Below are 21,356 nucleotides of genomic sequence, written 5' to 3'. Positions count from 1 at the left end.
TACCTCAGATACCCAGCCTTAGTGGTGGTGGTGCTTCTTGTTTGACACAGCTGTACAGCCACTGACTGTCCCTGCTCCACTCATCATCCAGCAGAGGAGCACCTCAGATACCCAGCCTTAGTGGTGGTGGTGCTTCATGCCTCCACTGTGATGATGGTGGTGGTGGTGATGACTGTGGTAATAGTGATCGCTATGTTCATGATGATGATGATTGGATGTGGAAGAGGGGACAGGAAAGCTTCCACTGGACCCCCCACGATGCCAGCTGTGTGACCCCTGGGCCCCGTGATGTGACCCCCAACTGCCTTCATGTCCGTGATTGTTCTTCTTCCACTGTAAAGGACAGGAAAGTTAAGTGTACACAAAATTAGGATGTAAACATTTTGCAATGTTTGATAAGAGTGTTTAAAGCCAACCACAATCCAGGTATAACTTTATAAATGGCATGTGAGTGCTTGGGGTTTAATGTACTTAACAATGATTCAGTCATATGATGATGAAGTCCTTAGGGTGCATGTAATTGTAATGTACCTCCTTGTCGCAGGACAGATTTCCACCGCTCTTTTATCTAGTGCTGTTTCACCGAGACGACTTACTTACTGCCCAAGCCATTGTACTGATACGGGTCAACCAGTTGGTGCACCATCCTCTTAATGCTGAACGCCAAGCGAGGAAGCTGCAACTACCTCTTTTAAAGTCATAGGTGTGACCCGACCCAGGATTGACCCTACTGTTCCCGAAGAGGACGCTCTACCAACCGTGCTACCGTGGCCGGTAGATCACAATGGACATCCATGTTGAATGGTTTTTTACTGGTCAAAGGTACACTACAAGTTTGTCAAGCCTATGAGAGTAAATCTCCAATTCAACACAGAAACATTTTATATTTTAATAACTTGAAAAGCAAAGCAGATTCAGGAGATTATTTAAAATTTCTGAAATTCAAAAAGAATGAATAAAGTGCACATGTATTTGATTACCGTTAAGACCTAGATTCTGCAAATAGACATTTGCGTAAGATAAATTATCTGCTTCTGGACTTACCAGCCCCTTGTCCTTGTTAACTTCATCTTGACGTTTCTGGAATGGATTAGCCCCGTAACCCATGACAACATAGTCAGACTGGTGCTTTTTGACTTTCTTCGTCTGCAAATGGAAAAATTACAAAGAATTTCCTCAAACGTTCATCCTGCTTACATCTCATCAAACGTTCATCCTGCTTACATCTCCTCTCTTTCATTCACCTTGCTACATTATACCACGTCACCAATGAATGCCTTGTCACCATCCCATGCTAATGAATGTCTTGCCATCATCCCTCTGTAATGATTGCCTTGCTACCATCCCTTCCTAATGATTGTCTTGGCACCACGTCTCCCCAATGACTGGCTTGCCACCACAACTCCCCCAATGACTGGCTTGCCACCACAACTCCCCCAATGACTGGCTTGCCACCACAATTCCCCCAAAATATTGCCTTGCCACTATCCCTCCCTAATGATTGCCTTGCCAAAACCTTTCTCTCCTTTGCCTTTACCTTGCCAGCGTCCAAATCCTCGTCGTACTCCTCTGACCAGTGACGTTTGCGACTCTCCTCCCTCTCCTTGTCCAAAGCCTGGTCCACATGGCTCCTCTCTCCCTCCCAAGAACACACTGGAACATACACCATTTGTTTACAAAGCAAATCAGCAAGGAATAAATATATCAAAACATGCAGATGCTTTTCAGCTTATGAAGTTAATCTGCTAATGAGAAAGACCAGCAATAAAAATATCAATGATCAAACATGTTTTTATTGGCGTTTTTATTTACGATGTACTGAAAAGTGTTTCCCTTATACGATGTCATGGTGGGAAGAATCTAGGCAGTGCTCGAGGGGAAAACCCATGACCATCTGAAGGTTTCTTTTTTATTGCTGTGACAAACTTGACATGAATACAGTGTATACATGTATGTTACACTTAAATATACGTCATGCTGATAGTCTTGTTCTCACACGGGCACTCTATAAATGCCAATAGTCAACCATGCTACAGAACATCAATGCAATGTTTCTAAAGTCCTGAACAATGGCAACAAGGAGAACACGCTTTTTGCATAGTGAACTCGCATTCTCTTTTCTGTGAACAGAATCCTGTTTTTCAGACGAACAAGGGGTGTCCACAAAAGAAACTTGGTGGAAAGACGATGTGATTTGAGCACTTATTTTTAGACTATAGGAGCAAAGATATTTACTTATTTATGTCATTGTTTTTTTCTTCCCACATATGGCCGCAAAGGAAGCCAGCATGAGCTCGACTCAAACTCACACCTACCGCATTGGTGAGAAGCTCCTGGGTCATTAAACAGCACTAGCTCTAACCAATTGAGCCATGGAGCCCCCAAGGCAAAATTAAGACACATGTATCAAAATTTGAAATCTGTGTCAATAAACTGCATATTATATTGAGTTTTCAGTTTTGACTTTGGTCGCTGTGACTGAGGTAATGACAAAGAAGAGAAGGAAAGAAAAAGAAGAGAAGGACTGACACAGGGAGAAGCAATGACCCAGGGGAGAAGCAAGGACACAGGGGAGAAGCAAGGACACAGGGGTGAAGCAAGGACACAGGGGAGAAGCAAGAACAATGGGGAGAAGCAACAACCCAGGGGAGAAGCAACGACTCAGACGAGAAGCAATGACACAGGAGAGAAGCAACGACATGGAGAAAGCAATGAAAAAGAGATAGGCAATGACAAGGCTGGAAGCGATGACAAGGTCAGAAAGCACATGCGCAGACATGGAGAGAAGCAATGACAAGGTGAGAAGAGGCAATGATAAACATTTACCTGCGGCTCCATATCCCCTGCTAGAGGAGAGTTTTTCCAGCTGATCAACCACATTGGAGGATTTGGCCCCATCCCACAAAGGCTTTGGCCTCTTCTGGTCGGACAAATGACCATGGCCGTTGCTTTTGTAACTGTCACGCACTCCTTCAGCCCAATGCTGAGCAGGAGCTACAATCAAAAGTACTACACATAATAATGATGAATTTACCAGCAAGGAGACAAACTGCTGTTTTGTCACCCAATCTTAAAGCAAACCCTTACATGTGTTTTACCTGTTGACTGACTGTTTTCATGACTAAACAGGCGGAATGGGGTTAGCCTTGAGAGCTACATACACAAAGGGCACAATATGGTACCTTTGTGCACGTTCCACCTGCATCTGCAAAGTGTGACCGTTACCGTATACACCTAGGTACACCTGTCCACCGTGACAACTCACCTGACTTGGAGTTCATCATGTGGCCCTTATCCTGTCCTTGGGAGCAGCCCTCCACCACAGGTGTCACTGCTGTTTTCTCCACCCACTCATACTCAGGACTCTCTTCATGATCACTCCCATGCTTGCCATCAGACTTCTTCTTGCTCCTAGAGGTCAGACTTTCAATGTGCCCTCTCTCTTTGTCATGACGATGCTTTCGCTTTTTCTTCTTCTTCTTCTTCCTGTTTTTATGTTCGTGACTATCAGAGCTGTCACTCAGTTTGTGGTAGTCATGTGTGGCATGTCGCTGCTTTTTCTGTTTCTTCTCTTTCTTGTGTTTCTTTCTAGTTGCCTTGTCCTCGTCAGAGCTGAGGAACCCATTAAGCAGGCACTGTTTGTCAGAGACATCCACAAAGCTTGAGTTGGCAGGGGATGGGGCATGCCTGTGGAGCGTGTGTTTGACCAGGCCATGACTCGACTCCCCACCCTGTTCAGACTGCTGGCCCCCTGAGTCAGACATTTGACTAACATCAGCAGGGGCACTGCCCTCACTTAAACTGCTGCTACTGCTAGTGGACAACCCTGTGTGACTTTCCGTCTGCTGCTTTGATGTGGCTGACTTGTACATCTGGGACCTGAATACCTCCCCAGAGGCAGGCGTTACACCTGTCCGGCCATCTTGCACAGAGTTAATGGCCTTGGTCTCTTTGCCAGGCGTCACCCGCCAGCCTGGACACTGCCTCTCCGACTTCCCTGACTTTGAGCTGATCTGGTCCTTGACATGCCACTCTGTTGTAGAGTTGGCACTCCCTGAACTAGATGTAGACCCCAGAGACGGGCTGGCGACGGCATCCTGATACTGTACCTGCCAAGGGGTCGTGGAATTGATCTTCTGTACAGGCGGGCTAGTCACACATGTCAGGCCAGCCATCTCAGAGTGCTTAGATGGGCTGTGATGGGCGTGGTTACCCTTCACAGGTGACAGTTTCAGCTGGCTGTCTTTTGCCTTGGACAGAGGAATGTTGCCCGATGAGGAACTACTGCCGTCCACTTGACCAGAATCAGAGCCTTTCTTCTGCTGAGTCCCTGGAAACTTGTCCCTAGTGGTGTCCAGCAGGTGGGCATTGCCAGGTACGGATGTAGTGGTGTTAAGTTTCATGTCGAATATCACAGAACTGTTTGTAATGCTGTCTGACTTGCCCACCCCATGACTGTGGGAATTGTCTTTAGTGCTATGATCTTTGGAACTATTCGCAGGTTTTCTGTTACAACTGACCACATGGCCATTGCCCTTGGGAGCAGAACCATCCCCCTCAGAATCCGAATCTTCTCCGTATGGCACCAGCCGATTGGATTTTCCTTTGGTATCACTTTCCATGATCTTAGCCTTTCCATTTGGGGAGGTTTCAAACGTCGTCACCTTCCCATGTTTAATTTGCATAACAATCCTTGGCTTGGAATTATTGTCAGCATCTGCTGCACCGCCAGAGGCTTCTTTGCCATAGGCTGTTGGTCTTATTCCAAAGGAGACCTTGCTGCGTTTTTCTGGCGGTGGAATAGCTGTAGGGTTAATCAGGGACTTTTTCTTGCTATCCTCATTTCCTATCACAGGTAGCACCAGTTTGGAGGAATCTTTGCGCTGAACTGGAGTACCTATATCTTTACCTGAAGCTAGAAAAAAAAAAAATTTTAAAAATGTTACATACTGTATTCAAAAGATGCATACACTTGAATTGACCTGGTCTTACACAAAAGAGGCCTGGTGCAGAGGAGTGAAACCAAGCATCTCAACAACAACAAACCTGCCCATACAATGGCTTCAGAATTGCCAGCATTAGATAAAACCAAATCTGCAAGCTCAATAAACAGGGCCTGTGGCTTCTAGAAAGATGGTTTCACAAGACACTGACAGTCATTTATACAGGCACATTTATGACAAATCAGATGTGAAACTGAACAATAGAACAATCTAAGCATGTTTCCTGTTGTATAAAGATAAGAATTCACTTTTCCTCTTCATGATATAGGATTTTATTTCAAGCTTTAAGTATCTTATATATTCAGCTCAGCATTTCAGACGTTTCACTTAGTGTTAATACAATATGACTTTCTTCTGCAGTACTAATCCAGGCATCGTGCCTAGAGGAGACAAGAAGAAAGCTTCTCTTATTGCTTAATAACGTCTAGTGACTAAGTTGAAGAGCTAGATGAGTAAGTACATGTACTCACCCTGTTTACCATTCACAGAGAAGTGATGGTGAGAGAGGTGCTGATGTTTCTGGGGCTGGGGTCCAATAACAGGGGTCTGCAAGTGAAACATCCACCATCACTTTAGGGGTCTAGTTGTAACAGCTTATGCAGCATTTACATGTACTTCAATCATCTAATCATGTCCCTCACACTGACCTTATGCACTTCTTCACTCAGTCATGCATAATAAGTGCCTATACCACAATTCTACACTTAATAACGCCTCATTTAAGTGGATACATTAGCTGTACACTTAGCAAACCATGTGGTGGTCCAAAACTTAGCAGATACCAAAGTCGTAGCGATCAAATCTGACACATACATACATACACACTCACTCAGAAAATTGATCACCAACAAATTCACTGAATTAGATCAGAGTGAAAAGATAAACCTTCACATAAAACAGAACAAGTGCCCACCTTCAGTTTGGATGGCGTAGTATGGCTTTGACCCTTCATCTTTATGTAAAACAGGAGGTAGGCTTCTGCATTAAACACTCGGCTGGCATTCACTTGCTGCACCTGGAATACAGATTACGGACAGGTACTCTAAGTGAATGTACCAGACCGGTGTTATACAACTGTATCGCCACAACACAGAAAACACCTCTGTCCTGAACAGAAAACCCCTCTGTCCTTATACAAAAACACCTCTGTCCTAAACAGAAAACACCTCTGTCCTATACAGAAAACACCTATGTCCTGAACACAGAAGCAGATGTAGATCAATAACTTATACTGCATGTTCTTTGTTCCACTGTATCATTGAAAAAACACTGGCCTTTGGCAAGTCATTGATGTACTTTCCCACGTGCACACCATAGTGGTGGAAGACAAGTGGTCTTTAACGCAAGTTAGAATGCCAAAAGCGTTATATAAGAATAATGGACCTTTTAAAATAACCAAGGCAGGTAATTTGCAAATTCTGTGTCCAAAGCTGGGATTGAACCTCAGCGCCATATACACTGCATAATGCATGTTCTAGACCTGCACACAGTTGTAGCATCACAATCTAATCACAATTAAAAGCACCAAGTTTACATACCGTTAGCATTATAGGATCACAACAGTTGCTACACATTTTTGGTTCTTGAAAGCAGAATTTTATTTCTAACTGTCAACAAGTCATCTATATGACCCAAGTAGTTGCAGACTTACCATGGCATCATTCATGCAGTACCAAATCTGCGCGGAGACTTGACATAACAGTAATAATGGCCCATGGTGCAGGCACTACCACTGTGTACCAGTACTGCATACAACTGGTACATCACAGGATCACCCTGGTCACATAACGAGGAAAAGACAACTGAAATTAGGGCCATTATACTTGAACTCAAAAATTCTTATCCAAATTTCTCACCTGTAGAAGAAATTCTTCGCTTCCAAAAATATCCCGAGAGGCTTTCTCTTGTAACACTTAGTAAAGTTTATACAATACATTGTAGCACGGGACTGCTGAACATAAAGAAATATATCTGTCATGACATTACGGCTTACCCAAGAATATTTCACTTATACGACAGTAGCCAGCACTGTGGTTAAGGGAAACTGGACAGTGGCCCGAGGGGGGTGGGGGTGGGGGGAACCATGACCATCCGCTGGACTTGAACTCACAGCAACCGCAGGCGTGCTAACCACCTCAGCCCCGTGATGACATCTACTATTTACTATTAAAACAATGAATAGGTGAGTCATAAAATCCTTGCACATTGACATGCATGCCACACTCACTTGGCGAACACTCATATAAGGTCGAAGATTCAACTTGTCGTGAAACTGGATATTTCGACTGATTTTTCCAAACATTCGGTTAATATCAAATCTGAAATGTAAGAGACATAAGAAATGTTAAACAATGCTTCTATACATTAAGACCTCATATAAAACCAAGAGACATAAGAAATGTTAAACAATGCTTCTAATCATTAAGACCCCATATAAAACCAAGAGACATAAGAAATGTTAAACAATGCTTCTAATCATTAAGACCCATATAAAACCAAGGAGACATAAGAAATGTTAAACAATGCTTCTATACATAAAGACCCCATATAAAACCAAGAGACATAAGAAATGTTAATCACCGCCCCAAACTACAGTACACAGTTAACACTCCCCAGGAACAAAAGGTTATAACCACGCAACACTTATGGTAAAGAAAACAACATACACTGTACAACCACTTTAATGAACCCAACAACGCCCACGGCATTTCCATTATTTACCCTTGCATCACCAGCTACATAGGACTTCTATTTCATCAGTTACTTCCCTTCATGATACATATGCCCACTGATTATGAGTTTGCTGTACACATATATAAAAGGTTATCCCAATGTCCAACACAATGACAAATCACTTTACCTCTTCAGCTGTAGTGTTAGCACATTTGGGGCCTTGTGTACGGTTAATCTTTTCTGGGCAGTCACTTTTTGTTTGCACCTGTTCTCATACAAAAAAAAGAAAAAATATCTAGTTTGAGACTTTTTCACTCACCTGTATGGCCTCCACATATTAATTGAAGACAGAAACATTAGAACAGAAGAAAAGTTTCTTTAGAATAAGTGAATATCTGGACATTATCCATCAGGACAATTGCTTTTCTAATTTAATCCATGAATATGAGTTCTACATGAATGAGAAGCTGACAACATTATGAACAAACCCGTTTACCTCGGGCACATGTAAGCATTCTCACTGTCCAGAGTCTCAGGCTGTACAAACTTTTCAAACGCTCGCTCGACAGACTGCACATTCTGTAAACAAAGATTACCACATCAAGTACCAGGCCATCCACAAGTACTACACCCTCAGCATTATCGTCGTTTCATTTTTTGTAGCACTCATCCAGGCTGTTGTTTACGTGCTGATTATTGAGTAAGGAGAGAAGCTTTTCATCAGACAGGACAGGCATGTGAAATATTACTTTGGGGAAGGTTGACTGTTCCAGTTTGAAGAGCAGAGTACTGACAGTATATGTGTTTTTAGTTTTTCAGGAATGATTTTACCGTGTTTTGCTATAAAATCAGCCGGCATTATTGAGCAAAGGCAGACTTCAAGGGTGAAAGACTTATGTCCCTTATACAAGTTAAACTATAGCAATCATTCTAAAACATAGATGTACCTACTGCCTGCGCTGAGATTACATCTCTAATAGACTTTGGCGCCACATGTTTTACAACAGCGACGTGGAAAGCCAGGCTCGTGCATTACGTCACCTGATCTGAGATGACTACTTTCGCCTTATGTAAACAACTGCACGCGATGGCGAACATACCGAACTGTTGAACAGTGCGCCATTCACAGGCTTCGTTGGTATTATCATCTCTGTCCGTGCTCAAGCTGAACCACGCCAATTTAAATACGTTTACACACTTTCCACTTTATTTTGCATAGCAGAATTCACAGCGGATACAACAAGTCATAACAGTCATCGGGAGTTCTTCACTGTGTTTTCCACACTGGATGTCCCAAGGCAGGATTAAATAGTCCATTTTTATTTTGGATATTTTTGATTAATTCAGATGCAGGTAGTTGCTTGATTTCATACCACTGATACAGATTTGAATCGAGGAATCTGAAAATACTTATTATATATCTTATAGTCCTCTATCGAAAATTATCCCCAAATTTTGGGCGCAATCACTGTGCTGATGGCGTCCATCTATACATGAGCCTAGTCTCAGTACCGTAGGGTCACGTAGAAAGGCGTGTGATCTCGAATGCACAGCAACTGTTTGGAGAGGACAAAAGTAACCATAATGCTGGGAACAGGTTATTAGATCTCAAACTAAATAGAAAACTTTTTTTACTTGGATCATACACGTCACTAGATCTCAAACTAAATAGAAAACTGTTTTCACTTGCATCCTACAGGTCACTAGATCCCAAACTAAATAGAAAACTGTTTTCACTTGGGTCATACAGGTCACTAGATCCAAAACTAAATAGAAAACTGTTTTCACTTGGGTCATACAGGTCACTAGATCCAAAACTAAATAGAAAACTGTTTTTACTTGGATCATACAGGTCGTTAGATCTCAAACTAAATAGAAAACTGTTTTTACTTGGATCATACACGTCATTAGATCTCAAACTAAATAGAAAACTGTTTTTACTTGGATCATACACGTCATTAGATCTCAAACTAAATAGAAAACTGTTTTTACTTGGGTCATACACGTCATTATATCTCAAACTAAATAGAAAACTGTTTTTACTTGGATCATACAGGTCGTTAGATCTCAAACTAAATAGAAAACTGTTTTCACTTGGATCATACATGTCATTTTATCTCAAACTAAATAGAAAACTGTTTTCACTTGGATCATACACGTTATTATATCTCAAACTAAATAGAAAACTGTTTTTACTTGGATCATACAGGTCGTTAGATCTCAAACTAAATAGAAAACTGTTTTCACTTGGATCATACATCTCAAACTAGATAGAAAACTATATTATGAGGGCTCAGCTTTACACACCACCTCTCTCCAACCTAAAACCCAACCTAGTGATTACCTTTATGGGCCTAATGATTACCTTTATGTCCAGGCTTATGTCCAGCACTGGGTCGTATGTGTTAGACCTCTCCTTACACTTCAAACACTGCACTACAAAAAGTCAAACCAGAACATTGTTTAAACCATTTATCTTTCAGTTTCAGGGCAATTTATGTACATATTTAATTTGATTTTGGAGATAAAACTACATTGGTTGGATTTGCCAGTGTCCGGGCTTCACAAAAAGTATAATTTTGTACAAAAACAGAACAATGACTTGAGAATGTGCTCGAATAAACACCTTGTAAACAGGCACAAAGGGTGAAGAATAACTGTACCATAACATGCACACATAAGGAGAAGGCTGGTCTTTATGTTATGCCCATATACACTTGTACGACTTCACTCCATTACAAACCAGAATCTAACACATCAAGATCTCTACTTTAGAATTTGTTTTACCTCTTCATATTATTTTCGATTTGAAGACTAAAAGATAAGTACTGCACAACTTACCTTGACTACGAAGAAATCCGCCAAATATCTGATTGACAACAGTTGTCTCCTTGCTGAATTTATCTAATCTGAAAATTTAAAGGTGTTTATTATTTAATCTCAAGTCACAAGGAAGTTCAAAGTGTAACAGTTCAAACGTTCATCGCATGTCTTCTTTTAAAGCTTATTTAAACATTTGACCGCAGTGTACAGTAATAATTGATTTCTAGAGCTGGTCGAGTTCATCACCCGTGGATGTATATGTACATGCTAATGACTTGCATAAAGTGGAATCTTACTTTGAGTAACCATTGAGGCAGGCTTTCTGTAACCGTCACGACATAGCGCAGGAACTCATGGGCGTCCTCTTGCCTTCCCCAATGCATGTGCTTGGCTATCACTGGTGAGAGAGCATTACAGTCCATCAGAAAGTCAGATAATACAAAGGTTTTGTATTCATGGTCATCCACACAGGCATACAAGCGAATATAATGACCCATTTGTATGGCACCTTTGTGTTGCCATAACAACATGTAATGGTCAATTCACTGGAGTATTCCCGGTGCTGCATCCCATGAAGGAAGGCAGAACCAGACGAATTTCAAACACCTTCCAATAACAACCATCTTTTAGAGCCTGCAAATTTCAAATGGCAGCCAGCATACAATAAAATGGTAATTACCACAAATTATGTCATCCCAATGTTTTCACATAGGCCGAAGACTTATATATAACAGTGAATAAGAACTTAGATTCGGTGGCAAGACTACCAAAGAGCTTGTCTGTAGGAGACACATGAATGCAAAACTTCAGCTCAATACATCAAGTCCTAAGGTCATGAATTTTGTAATTTATGTTAATATGCACAGTGCATCAATGATGTAACACACCCTCGGCATTACTACACTCACATGTCTACAAAATCTCAGTTCAATGCATGCTGTGCATCTTCAGACACCCTCACATTACTACACTCTTTTGTACACAAAACCTCAGCTCAATGCATGCTGTGCATCTTCAGACACCCCTCATATGATCGCACTCTTACGTATACAAAACCTCAGCTCAATGAATGCTATGCATCTTCAGACACCCATGCAATTACCTACACTCACATGTATACAAAACCTCAGCTCAATGCATGTTGCGCATCTTCAGACACCCTCGCATTACTACACTCACATGTATACAAAACTCAGCTCAATGCATGCTGTGCATCTTCAGACACCCATGCATTACTACACTCACATGTATACAAAACCTCAGCTCAATGCATGTTGCGCATCTTCAGACACCCTCGCATTACTACACTCACATGTATACAAAATCTCAGCTCAATGCATGCTGTGCATCTTCAGACACCCTCACATTATTACACTCACATGTATACAAAACCTCAGCTCAATGCATGTTGCGCATCTTCAGACACCCTCACATTACTACACTCTTATGTATACAAAACCTCAGCTCAATGCATGTTGTGCATCTCCAGACACCCTTGCATTACTACACTCACATGTATACAAAACCTCAGCTCAATGCATGATGCGCATCTTCAGACACCCTCACATTACTACACTCTTATGTATACAGAACCTCAGCTCAATGCATGTTGTGCATCTCCAGACACCCTCACATTACTACACTCACGTATACAAAACCTCAGCTCAATACATGATGTGTTTCTTCAGATACCACGCTTAAACATTTACTTTAACACTGCATACCCGTTTATTAAAAACTGATCATCCAGTATGGTTTCGAAGTGAAAATTAATACCAGCACTACGCAAATACCTCTAGCATATACAGTATTCATTCACCTTTTTGTTAAAAAGTTAAGCTGCATGTCTCATTTGGACAGAATTCATGCATGTCCACAGTTAGAAGGATTTCAACTCATTAAACATGCCAGCAAAACACTCCACTTTTCAGCTTCTGTAGAATGGCCTGTGGTTTGATGCATGACCGTTGTTGTCATAACAACGCCGTATATGCCTCTGTAGCTCGCACATCATACAGAAGCCCTGCTGTTTACCTGAAGGAACAAATGTCATGAGACAAGAGTAAGGTGATTGTAATCAACACGGTGAACATCACGTCAGGTCATCCTTGAAAACCTTCTTTCTTGGAGGTAGTAACCCAACCTTTTACAACAAATAGGTCAGGTTGGTTAGGACCTTAAAAAAAAATTAATGAGAGAAACTTAAAAACAAACAAAATTCCATCAAAGAGTGGGGACCTTTTTTTAGTTAGTCAGCTTATTCCCGATGAACATGTTTTTCAGGATAACCTGAACCTGGGTGAATGATTTGCAATTAGTGCTGAACAGACTGTAAACTCACACTGTGCGGAGTGTTCTTCTGATAGACAGAAGTTGACCAGAGGGGCTGTGTAAGTAAGGACACTGCAGAGTGGAGTTGAGGAAGCAGGTATTGCCCATGTTGTGCAGTCCACAGCCAACTCGCTGGATTTTCCTCCAATCCAAGCGGACTTTCTCCTCCGGGTAAAGCACCACTTTCGGTGACGGCAGCCCATCCTCCCCATCCTTACCTCCATTCATTGTTTTCTCTGTTTGAAAAGGAAGTATCTATATTTATTCATTCATCTAATTCATGTTTAAGAATTTACTAATTCAAATCTCTTATCAGTGACAGAGGTTAAAGTGACTGATTTATTTATTTATTTGATTGGTGTTTTGTGCTGCACTCAAGAATATTTCACTTATGTGACAGTAGCCAGCATTATGGAGAGAGGAAATCGGCAGGGCGCAGGAAAGTGATTAAATTTAAATCAGGTCATAGGTCATAGTACTTAATATAATCTGACAGTTGTTTTACAACACATTTAAGAATATTTCTCTAGAGATTAGATGGCAGTCACGTTTATGGTTGAAGTCACCCTTAAATACACTTGTTAAAATACCTAACAACTTTTTATTGGTCAGGTCAGTGGGGTTGGGGGTGAGGCTCTTGTCTTCTGCGACAACCTGTCCTATTAAAACATAGATCCTTAAGGGGTCACCATGATTGGATAGGCTGAGCCAACAGGCCTAAGTGGCTGTCACATCAGCCTAATCCCCGATTTTGCACAACCTTTTACCTCAAAAGACAGTTGAGAAAATACCCTACATGTCTGATATGTCTGATACCTACCGTGCCCAACATCTCACCGTTGGCGGTCGTTTTGAGGAAATAGCTGGAAAATTTTTGACCAATCAAATATCACTACTGCAATTCTTCAACCTTTTCATATGTTTGCAAGCATATTCTTGAGGCATAATCTGTGAAGACTGATAATATTACCCTTTTGGTGAAGCCTGAAATTGGCCAATCCAACCAATGCAGTTTTGTATCCAAAATCAAATTATGAATGTAGGTTGCTATTTCATATGCGAAAAGGTTGAGGAATTAGGGGTACAGCCTTACCTGACAAAATGACACTACTGGTAGTGTCAAAACTGCGATGTGCTGGTCTAGAACAACTGGGTTGAATTATGGAAAGATTTATGTTATATTCTACACAGTTCAAAGAATGCAGTACAGAAATAATGACAACTATTTGATAATATAGTTGATCCCTGATTAATGGATGATTAATTTATCACTAGATCCAGCAGACGGATCCATGCTCAGCCGATAGCTCTCAGTTTGTCGTGACATAAGAAGTGAGAACCCGGCTGAGCTGCCAGATTAAGGAAAAACAAAAACAGAAAACAAACTACAGCTGTAAAGCAGATTTGGTTAGCTTTCACGTCATTTGTTCTACGCCATTAAATAGAAGACAACATAGTTATGTAAACGCACAATCATTTTGGGAAATCATGGACAGTGCAGCAGAAAGCATAAAGTGTAATACCCTAAACCTGGTCAAGTTGCCATCTAACACTATGTTAAAGCAATATGATTAACATCTATTTCTAAAAAACATGTGTTGTCATTTAAATGCTTCTAGCGCGAAAACTACTGATCGTAGCACAAATCTGTTGGCACGTTATCGAAAGAGCATGTCTTGGGCTACAGGTCACTGAAATTATGAAGCTAAATTGTTACAATAGCTATAGTCAGAAGTTTTCTGACTATATCCCAAAAAGTTACCAAAAAAGGTATACAAAAAAGCAGATTTGTAATTCAGCAGTCTGAAATACACCAGAATACATAAAAAAAATTTAACTTTCAAAACTAGTTGTGACATCACAACTTTGACCAATGGCAAGCTCCCCCAGTTTTTACTGAAGGTCAACTTATTGTAGCTACCAATGGTCTACCTACATATAAAATTTCAGAACATTCGTTCTTTGGTTCTTGAGAAGAAGATGTTTAAACCAATTCTTATAACATCCAAAATGGCTGCCAAACCACACGACATGAAAAAAAAAAAAAACAAAATTAAAATAGCTAGCAAATAACTTCAGGTATAGCTGAATTTTTCTGCAAAATATGAAGTCAATCGGTGAAATGGTCTTGGATGTAGTGAGGTCACAAAACTGGGTAAAAAAATATGTTATGTTCCTTACAACAATACCGACGACCAAGCACCAAGGCCCAAACTGAATGTCAAATCACATAATGAAAACACTATGAAAGTAATGCACTGAACTGATTTGCGATGAATGGAAAAATTAGGCTTCGTAAAACATCTGTTTAGCAACAGATGCTAATACTTTTACGGTTGAATTTGGTCATATTATGAGTAACATATTTTGGGTTCATCATGACTCGAGGTACATGTGTGGACTGACATTTTTTGTATATTTCCCCCATGGCTTTGGACTGATAGCACAGGAATATGGGGGAATGCCACTGGGATTGTTGAGAATTACCCATGATGCATTGCAAACAGGACTGGCTTTACGTGGAAACATTGAAAATTGTCTGTTGATAGCAGGGGGGAGAGTTGTTCATTTCTCGGCTTGAGTGATAGGTGGTCCTATGGACCTATGGGGCAGGTTACCTGCAGTACATGTATAGTAATACACAGCTACTACCATAGTCTATGTTCAATGCACAGGCTTACATTTCTATTTCTAAGTAGGGTGGTGTCATTTAAATATTTCTAGTGAGAAAACTATAGATCGTAGCTCGAATCTGTTGGTCTGCACCAGAAACAACATGTCTTGGGCTACAATTTGGGTAAGTCTCAGATTTGTAGCTTTCACAGTTCTCAAGTTACAGGCCATGAAATTATGTGACTGAAAACAGTTTTTGACATTATCTCAAAAGTCACAAAGATAGGGAAAAAGTACACCAGAATGGATGAAAACATTATCAAACTTAGACACTTTTTATGATGTTGTAAGTTCCGCTAATGGCGAGCTTCCAAAGTTTTCAATGCATGTCTAAGATTTTTTCTGAATTTTTCTACCTGTGATCACTCTACAAGAATATCCAATTTCAAAAGGATCCATTCAGCGGTTCTTGAGAAAAAGATTTTTAAAGGTTTTGATCAAAATCCAAGATGGCCACCATGTCACATGACCAAAGTTAACTAAAAACAGCCCAAAATTTGCCTCGTAACCTTGTTCCTAAAATCCCCAAATTTCATCCAGATCCAAAAAAAACTCTTCTTTTTACAGCCCTCAAAGCTTTCAAAAAGTTGTCAATAAAACGGAATAAAAATAATAAAAATCCGAACAAATTTAACAGTGTCCTAGCACAGAGTGCAGGGCCACCTAATAATCCGAACGAAAATCATAGGTGTCCTGCACGACTACCTGAGTGGACCCCTACTAAAAGATGGCTCACCTTGACCAGTTTTGGAAGCATTACTTGTGGAGTTACTACTGATGGAATGGCCCTGGGTTCAGATGAATGTATTTGGACTTGAGGTTGTCCACTGTAAAGAGTAAGGCTTTTGGGCTGGTTTGAACTCGATCTTGTGAAGGAGAATCTGTTTGGAAGAGGCTGCCACCTGCTGGTCAAGATCGGAACCATCAGCAAAGGAAGCTCTGAGGCTTCTCCTCTATGTGGACGAGGCTCTCGGAGGAACTAGCAGGCATAGCATCGATTACGTGAACAGAGCATCACTGCAAAAAGACAGGGAGAAAACGAAATCATTATACAGGTGAAAATGACAAGTTACATCGTATGATGTAAAATTCTGGAAATTCAACAGACCTTAAAAAAAAAAAACAATACCACATGGCTGGTTACACACAGTTTAGTGTTATTCAGAAGATGCTGCTGAGTGCTTTGATGTGCGCTACATGTTGTTATCTTTTCTTTACCACAGTCCAGTATATGTGTCTAGGACTGTTTATATGTTACTCTACAATATTTTTGAGTCAAGTCTGTTTCAGTTTTTGTTGTGTGCTGGTTTGTCTAGCTTAGCCCTGGATGATTATATTCACATTTTTATGCTTGCACTGGCACTGGCACAGACATTGCTTGCTCCCGTTCACCCCTGTAGGATATTTGGTAAAGTTCTGGAAAACGCTTGACCACTAGCCTTCCCAGCTAATGGTTTGGGCCCCCAGAACACCAGACTGTAAACATACGACGGGAACAGTCGTCCAGGACTAGTCTAACTTAGGTTATGGTTTTTAGATAGCTCATTTTACACGAACCAGAAAACTTTGTAACATCCCATGATCAAATAATTTGATTTATCACGTAAATGACTACACTATGTTTGAAGTTTCAAACTAGAGTCAGAGGATGTTCTTCTAGCCAAAGAAGTGGACACTGACGTATACATGTTCACTTATCTGTGTGTGAAACTTTCACATGGTCGACGGGATCAGTCGTCTAACCCTCCTCTGTTGGCTTACAAGAATTTTTACATGGACAACGCATACTGAGACGCATACCTGAGAAACGTTTTGACTTGATGAAGTTGTTAGGAATTAATAGTCACTACAGGTGTCGCAATTTTGACTGTTTTTGTTTGACCTATGATACCCAATTTTGTTGAACAAACCTCACTAAAATCAGCCGATACATGTTTGCGAATGTAAAAGATAATGATTAATGTTGAAATTCTTGTCTCAAGAGTCTGACAGAAAAATATAATGGCTCGTCTCACTGAAAATTCGGATAATCAAAGGTGGATACTAGACATCCTCAGGTGTTGTTCACTTTGCTCATTGTGAAGGTAATGTAGGTTTACCAGACTACCACCTAAACGGTCTATTCACATCTAAAAAAAATATGAGATTCGGTTGTAGACAAGCGACACGCCATGCTCGCCAGCGATAGTGAAACACATGGCATGTAAACAGTGCTCGTCGCGCCAGACATATCCGTCCGCCTTCTACGTTTCGGATTCATCCCAAACTAGTCTGTCTTGTTAGTACAATACTCCAACATCGTAATGCCAACAAAAACAAACCAATTAACTGCCAAAATGATGGAAAACGTGACATTACCTATATCTTGACTTTCGCATGGGTTGCCAGTTTCGAATGCAACATACGGGTCATTTAAGATGGTCTTCCTTTGTGTCGCGCATGCGCAAAGACATTTTCCGGTGTTTCAGCTGTGGTGAAAAAAGCACTCGTCAGGCTATGTTTACTGGAGGAGGTCAGACTCTGGTGTGGTTGAGTTATCAAACCACACTAGAATCATTTGGCGTCTCCCGTTGATCATATTTAGCACAGCCCATGTAATAAAAATTTAAATGATGACTAGCATAAACTTACAGTTTCGTTTGTAATGAGAAAACGAAAAGTTTCTCTTAAAAACCACATGCAATACGTACCGATACTGTACCGGTAACGGCAATTGTTGATATGACAAGTGTTTGGGCTATACTTTGTTTTGTTGGAATTTTGATCTATTCGTACAGCTAGCTGGAGGACCAGTGATGCAAAATGTGCTGCGCTACAAACAATCCTTGTGATCATTGTTCCGTCTTCACGTTTTGTTTCATTATCTGGCATAAATCGGGAACTTAAAGTTAAGTTAGGATTTTAACTGTGACTTTCCAAGGCAGTTATCGGCAGCATAACCGTACCAGCGGCGACTTGTTTGCGCACAGCTGTGACCCTGCGGCCATTCAGCATGTCAGCTAACTTGTGGGAGCTGAGCAGAAGGACAGTACTTGGCTTTTTCCAGCGGCCATGTGTGAAATACACTTTTGTATGGAATGTAAGCTTACGATACTACCAAAAGAGAAAGTTACCAGCGTTGTTTTGCTACCATTTTTCAAACAGGAAAAACCTAAAAGCTCGCTCAACTCCATAGAACTTCATTACACCGGAGTAGCAGAAAGAAAAGTGAAAGTGTTTTGTAGACTGTTTGGAGCAGCACTTGTAACTTCACGTGGTCTGTCATCTCAGTCAGCACTGTCGGACAAGGATTTACGAAAAGCCCATTGAGGAAATCACGGAAAACATGGCGGAAAGCTCGAGAATTGCTGGACGATGCGGTAATTTCACCATAGTTTATATACCAGTATATACATTTTTGGGACAAGGTTAGACGTGTACATGTCTGAGGACTTCAGTGGCATTTAAGGATACTGGAAGCTCAGTTTCCGCAGTTTGTTTTGTATACTTCAACAAAGTATTAACCTGATTGATATGCGTAGAAAAGACAAAGGACTGCAGACTTTAAAGAATTCTTTCAAAATTTTAGTCCAATATCCATAGTTAAACCAGCAGCCCCCAACCCTTACCAATCAAAGTGTTATATAAAATAGCTCCAAAGATTTTTAATACCTGTGTTCATTTTAGATTTTTGCTGATCTGATCACTGAAATTTCAAATTTTCAAAAGTTTCAGCAGTTTTGAAAGCTTTGACTTTCATGTACTAGTAGGTTTAAGAATATAAAAGATGTCAGAAATATGTGGGGCACTTTTTATTTTAAGATGTTGTTTTGTATTTTAAATTAAATCAAGTCTGTTGTTTTGGTAAACATGTACCAGTGTATAAGATCCACAATAATGCAGCCCTGGGACTGAGAGTGTAGGGTCTGCACAAGCAGTCATGTGCATGTTATAGACAAAAGGAAGCCAGAAACATTTAGCAGAGGTGTGTGTAATCCTCTCCCGAAGGAGTGGGAACTAATAAAAACATGGCTGCCTTAGTTCACGTCAAGTTAAAGGGTGGTGGAATTTGAGGTAAAAGGGTATTTAGAATTTAAATGTGGTTTTCGTTTTTAAGTGCCGTGAAAGATAAGAGATGTTGGAATTAAATCAAAAGAATGGCCATATTTCACTATTTCTATTACCAGTATCCTAAAAAAAATAAGCATTATCAATTTTTAAACCCTTGGCAATAGAGTACTTTGAAAACATATAAGTACAGGGCTTTTTTGACCTACTGGACACAGAACTTGTTTGTGTTTATGTGTACATTATTTGGGGAATGATTAACAGTTGTACCATATTTCTGCAAACAGCATTTCAGAAAAATAAAAGCAGGATTTTTTTAAAATTCAAATTTGATCACCATAAATGTCATAAGTACATTTATAGTAAATTTCGCCGTACTGTTTAGACCATAAATGTATGTCATACGTACATTTACAGTAATTTCACTGTACTAAATAGACTATAAATGTTTGTCATCAATTTTCCAAATTAATACAGCTGTTGATCTTTCTAATTCACAGAGAACGTCTCATGGTACAGTATATTTTGTGGAAGACATGAAGGAGGCCCAGGAAGCTGTTGGTCAAACCCTGGAGGACTATAAGACACTGTTAGCGAATGTGACAGATGATCAAAAACAAAATGTCCTGAAAACCATTGGATTTCGAATGGATGAGCTCAAGGCCCAGCTGCAAAATGTGCAGAAACTAGCATCAGACTGAAGTACAATAACGTCTAGGTTCGTAGGAACAGACTTGATTTTCTCAGGAAATGTCTAAGGCGATGATATCATAGGTCAGGTAATAGGATCAGGGTTAGGTCTGAAATTAAATATAATGAAGCCTGTATTGTGAGTCACTATCACCACACGTTTACCTGCTGTGGTGCAAGAGGTGCTATCAGAACTGGCGCACAATAAAAGTTGTCTCCCTTCCATTGTGCTTTTTCGGCGGAACTCAGTGAATATTTCTTATTTCGTGGTAATAAGATGCGATACTTCATTGACCTATTTGTGAATGATTTCAGTAATAATTGAAGTATTTTCTAAAACCGCTATAGCAGTCTAACCAGAATGACAGACAAACCATAGTGATACCTTGTCATACCAAACATTTGAGAAATATTATTTTTGCCTTTGCTTCATCCTAAACATTTGAAGAGAAATGCAAGGAGTAGTCAGTTTTCTGCAACTGGGTGGGATATCATGTCTGGTGTCTGTGAACTCTGACTGGGTGGGGTGTCTACTGTCATGTCTGGACGGAGTGTTATATCTGGTGGTCAGAACGTTGTGTCTGGGCTGAGTTTCCTGTCTGGTGTCTGTATAGGCCTACTGTTTCTGGATGGAGTGTTTGGTGTCAATATACTGTGTCTGGATGGAGTGTCTTCTGTGGTTTCCATATGCTGTGTCTGGGTGGGGTGTTCACTCAGGTTTCAGTGAACTGGAACTGGTTGGATGTCCTATGTGGTGTAAGTATACTGTGTCTGGATGGAGTGTCTTCTGTGGTTTCCATATGCTGTGTCTGGGTGGGGTGTCCACTCAGGTTTCAGTGAACTGGAACTGGTTGGATGTCCTATGTGGTGTAAGTATACTGTGTCTGGATGGAGTGTCTTCTGTGGTTTCCATGTGCTGTGTCTGGGTGGGGTGTCCACTCAGGTTTCAGTGAACTGGAACTGGTTGGATGTCCTATGTGGTGTCAATATACTGTGTCTGGATGGAGTGTCTTCTATGGTTTCCATATGCTGTGTCTGGGTGGGGTGTTCACTCAGGTTTCAGTGAACTGGAACTGGTTGGATGTCCTATGTGGTGTCAATATACTGTGTCTGGAT

General features: G+C 40.7%; 1 protein-coding gene across 1 annotated transcript; it reads right to left on the bottom strand.

Annotated features, from left to right (window-relative positions):
- Window positions 1-38: 38 nt before the first annotated feature.
- Window positions 39-16,493, bottom strand: LOC135481924 (ubiquitin carboxyl-terminal hydrolase 36-like). The gene is given in 22 exon segments (XM_064761703.1): window positions 39-333; window positions 1,045-1,146; window positions 1,538-1,653; window positions 2,827-2,994; window positions 3,266-4,915; window positions 5,474-5,549; window positions 5,917-6,018; window positions 6,655-6,692; window positions 6,695-6,779; window positions 7,231-7,321; window positions 7,864-7,941; window positions 8,173-8,255; window positions 10,042-10,112; window positions 10,518-10,585; window positions 10,796-10,831; window positions 10,833-10,896; window positions 12,424-12,459; window positions 12,462-12,533; window positions 12,841-12,898; window positions 12,900-13,066; window positions 16,225-16,450; window positions 16,452-16,493. Coding segments are annotated over 22 exon segments (3,645 nt in total). The 3' UTR covers window positions 39-117.
- Between the last annotated feature and the right edge of the window lie 4,863 nt (window positions 16,494-21,356).

The sequence above is a fragment of the Liolophura sinensis genome, chromosome 1, assembly GCF_032854445.1.
Source record: "Liolophura sinensis isolate JHLJ2023 chromosome 1, CUHK_Ljap_v2, whole genome shotgun sequence".
Lineage (NCBI taxonomy): Eukaryota > Metazoa > Mollusca > Polyplacophora > Chitonida > Chitonidae > Liolophura > Liolophura sinensis.
The sequence above is the reverse complement of the archived record's forward strand: the minus strand, read 5'-3'. Positions and strand labels throughout refer to the sequence as shown.